General features: G+C 37.0%; 1 protein-coding gene across 1 annotated transcript; it reads left to right on the plus strand.

Annotated features, from left to right (window-relative positions):
- Nucleotides 1-2,113: 2,113 nt before the first annotated feature.
- Nucleotides 2,114-4,051, plus strand: LOC126911026 (uncharacterized). The gene has a single exon (XM_050695814.1). It carries the CDS (start codon nucleotides 2,283-2,285, stop codon nucleotides 3,486-3,488), a length of 1,206 nt encoding a protein of 401 aa, XP_050551771.1. The 5' UTR covers nucleotides 2,114-2,282; the 3' UTR covers nucleotides 3,489-4,051.
- The last annotated feature ends 496 nt before the right edge of the window (nucleotides 4,052-4,547 follow it).

Raw genomic sequence — 4,547 nt, forward strand, 5'->3', positions numbered from 1 at the left:
GCCGGCGCCCATAGATACCCGAAACACCAAAGGCGTAACAAGTGCGTTGCCGGCCTATGATGGTTAAAAATTTAAGTGTTGTTGGAAAATCGGGGAATAGGAAGGGGGTGGGAAAATTGGGCCTCCGGTTACCTAACTCACACATCGAAACACAAAGCAAGCGTAGTTTCACGTCGGTTTTCTGTGAAGCCGTGGTATCACTCCAATCGAGCCGGCCCATTCGTGCCGAAACATGGCTACCCCACACTGAAATCTTCAGAAAAAACACTGTTTCACGACATAATAGATTTCTACGTAAGTAGACGAAAAAATTATACTCAAATACTTGTACAAACTCTTAACATAAAAACTACTCACAAAACAAAAACAATCAACTAACCCTTAATCCTCGATTTCTCTTATCTTTAATTGGTTATGGAATACCAACAGAGTGGTCAACAATTAAAACAAATAAACATCAAATTAATTGAAATCGATGAGATGACAGCTGTGTCAGGGCAAATCGCCTTAGAGGTGCTACGGTCACGTTTGCCACAATGACGAGTTGTCTTTGAAGACGGTATAGATAGATGATAGATGTATTTATATAAATCAAAGTATTAGTAAATATAGATGGTTGAACAAATATTGCAATAAGATTTTTTTATTGGGTAAAGATATTGATAAATATAATATATACTACTATTAAAACATGTATTTATTGAATAAGTACCGAATTGTTATTTATTAATCGAGAGGTTGCCACACCCAGATTTTAATCCAAGGATCAATTTCTGAATAATACTTGGAAAAGTATGTAACTTTTTAAATCCTCCGTTTATTAAAACATGTGTCCAGTGTAGTAGGTAGTATAAAATACCTATAGCACACGTTCCTACTTCGGCTGACCTTCCACTAGGTGGACCGACGGCATCGTCAGAGTGGCGGGGAGCCAGTGGATGCAGGTGGCGGCTTGTCGTTCTACGTGGAGGACCAAGGGGGAGATCTTTGTTCAGCAGAAACTTACAAGCTGTTGATGTGTAATAGTGTTGAAACCTTCACCTCTGTAGTGAAAATATGTAGATAGATACGTAAATATACACTCACACACACCTCCACCTATAATTTAGACACAAAACTCTTGCAATGAAGTTATTATTCGTCAAACGATAAAACCAGAGAAATCACTTTATGAACTTTTTATCTGTTTGAAGTCATTTCACGTATACTGTGTCGGGGTAAAATTCAATATATCAACAAATTTATAACGTCTAGACACATTGGGGATGTAAAATTGTCACCTGGGTAGGGTGGCTACGTTTTAAACTGAACTTTAGGTAAGTTTGGACTTGAGTATAAACTTCGAGTTGTTAGTTAGTAAAAGTTTTGTTAAGTTATTGTGAAAATGTTCGTTATGTGTCTGTGTTTATTACTTAAAATTACTGTGGAGTTGTTTAATGGTTACCATAATATAATGTATTTTTTTTAATGTTTAAGTTCTACTCGTTGGTTGTTCGTGGGCTTACCCAGTAAGCATACCATATTTTATAAATATCTGATTATTTCGTTTGGTGCGGTGACTGGGCAACCGGCTCCCGCGCAACGTGTAGCGGGTTTTTCCCGCACGGAGCAACTCTTTGTGTGATCCACAAATTGTTTTGGGTCTGGGTGTCATGTGTATGTGAACTTGTATGTTTGTAAACGCACCCATCCCGAATCCTAGTGTGGGGCAACGTTTTTAAAAAAACAGAAAAGTAAGATGAAAGATATTGTGAAACAATTTTTTTTACATCAAGTAACCCAATTCAAACTTTCAGGTTTTACTCAGATCCTAACTAAAGTCCCAAGAACAAAAACGTCGATTTTAATTCATAGTCACCCTTCTACATCCCCGTAAACTACGCGTCATAAAAACTTGGATTTTCTTGATGTTGCTATAAGATAATATTTTCATAAATCGTTGGCTTTATTTATGTCTTAATAACATTCTCAGGTTTTTACAACATTTTGATATTAATCTGCAGTATAAGTCAATTAAGTTTCATTCCCTTCGAATCTTTATTCAAATGATACAAAAAGATGTAATGAATTAGAACTAGATCCTACCTCTTTTCTTCTTGAGAACTATTTTAGAACTCACTAAGAACGGACGTGTTGAATAATTACAACAATAATCAAATAATAAATTTTGTTGAATCAGTGCCCTCAATTCACACATACGCGCTAATAGCCTTGATATTATGTGTAAAGTGTTTTAATGAAAATGATAAGTAAATAATTAGAAAATAGACTATTTTTCAACAATGGAGAGCAGTCCCAGCAGGACTGTGGGCAGCCCAACTACGCCCGCAACAAAAACTAGTGTGCCGATCCAAAAGGATGATCTGCTCGAGGTAATTCCTACGCCTGAAATTCAAAATTGGATGACAACCATTGAGCAGTGTTTAAATGAGATATGCACTATTTCATCTGAAGGAAAACTCAATATGGAGCAAAAACTAAGAATAAGCAACTTATGCCGGAAAGTAACTCATGGCACATCTCAGATGGCAGTCCAGTACCAAGCCCTCAAGATAAAAGTCTCTAGAGCCCATACCGTTATCAGTTCCCTAGAAGACCAGATGGATGTGTCGCAACGATTAAAAGACCTGCAACAACACATTGATGAATCAATGAAACCTACCATGGGAACTTCATTCGCTGACATGGTTAAGAAAGGTGCCAACAACTTTATTCATCCATCGAAATTACAATCAGTGGCCATTTATCCAGAGGACAAATCGAAATCTAGCGAGGAGACAAAAACTTTAGTCCAAAAAATTATCCGCCCTGAACAAATGAAGTTACATGTAAGGGGTCTAAGAAAAACGAAGAATGGAGGCGTCATCATTAGCACGGATACAAAGGACGATATCGAGAAATTAAAACAGTCGGAGCAACTTACGAAATCAGGCTTTACAATTGATGAACACCGTAAAAGGAATCCACGAGTAGTAGTTATTGGAGTGCCCTCAGCTATGCAAGAAAATGAAGTTTTTAATTGTTTATACCATCAGAATATAGCCGACAAACTACAAAATTGTGACCTCGAGATGTTTTTGGCATCAGTTAAGCTAAGCCATAAATCAGGTAAGAAAGACGCTGAAACTTGTAATTATATAATAGAAGTATCTCCTGCCATACGCAAAGCCCTGATATCAAAAGAGCGAGTTTTTGTGAACTGGTCTTCTTGCCCTGTGAGAGACTTCACTTTAGTTACTAGATGCTATAAATGTCATCAGTATGGTCATGCGGCCAAATACTGTCGGGAGACCACTCATACCTGTGGCCATTGTGGAGAACAAGGACACACATTGAAAGAATGCCCAAAGAAAGTCGACGAGCCAAAATGTGCTACTTGTTTTCATTTTAAAAAACCAGACAACCACAATACAGGTGCTTCAGATTGCCCGGCAAAAATTATAGCAGAAAGGAGATACATCAATTCTATTGACTATGCAGGCGCCTAAGAGCGCCGTCAATTAGATATTTTTCTGACCTTTTCTGCTATTGTTTTTAGGTTACATTCTTAGATTATGATTAATAATTTAATTGATGACTTAGACAATTTCTCTGTATCAGAATCTAGGGCATGTGATGTTGACTATGACCCAGTTTACAATTCTGCTGACCCACAGTTTAGTATGACATACTTAATTCAACAAATTCAACAAGCAATTCAGCAAAACACCACAAAACATCAGCTGAAAATGGCTCTCAAACAGGTTCTACAAAGTATGTCCTGTGAAGATACAGAGAAATTACTAATTGTGTTAAAATAAGTATCCTTTATTTAAGTCTATAATTAGGTATATGTATGTATTAAGTATAAGAATTCATTATGAAATAATTATGTTTTACACTTTACATTTGTTCCTATTTGTATTGTTAAGAGATTTGATGTTGTTGTCATGTTATGTTTGAATGTAATCGCCTGAAACACAGGACTACCTAGTTCAGGCAAATTACCCCTGTAATATGTGTGTTTATTTTAAGGAAGATGCTATATTTAAGTACATTGTGACTAAGTTTTTTGGAAATAAACTATTTATTATATTTATTTATTTTAAGGCGGAAAATCATCCAATGGCTTCTTGCCTTGAGCAAGGCAAGAGAGTGTCAGACACTCTACTGGCTTAAAACCACCCCGTGCCTACTCCAGCCATTCGAGTTCGGAGACCCGGTAAACCCGCTAGATAGGACTCTCCGGATCAGTTACTCCCACTACAGACTACAAACATTATCCCCATTTAATAACACAAACCAAAACACCCTCTACATCTAAAAAAAAAACACTCATAACTAACTGTCCAGTTAAAAAATGTAACTTAATCTACACTAACGGGGTTCAAACGGGGTACCATACATTTTGTTGACACTCAGAGAGCTTTCTCGGTAATATAATGAAAGAAGCAAATAATTTGCACTGCCGGTTGTATTTAGACGCCTAATTGCACCCCGCATACCCACTCATCTTGGTTAAGGGGGAGGCAGGAGAGGTGGAAAAAATTGTTACATTTTTGCTTGAA

This window comes from Spodoptera frugiperda, chromosome 9, assembly GCF_023101765.2.
Source record: "Spodoptera frugiperda isolate SF20-4 chromosome 9, AGI-APGP_CSIRO_Sfru_2.0, whole genome shotgun sequence".
NCBI classification, from domain to species: domain Eukaryota; kingdom Metazoa; phylum Arthropoda; class Insecta; order Lepidoptera; family Noctuidae; genus Spodoptera; species Spodoptera frugiperda.

Bases quoted from the DNA above. Each gene is read 5' to 3' on its own strand.
- LOC126911026 (XM_050695814.1), top strand. From the start codon at position 2,283: ATGGAGAGCAGTCCCAGCAGGACTGTGGGCAGCCCAACTACGCCCGCA.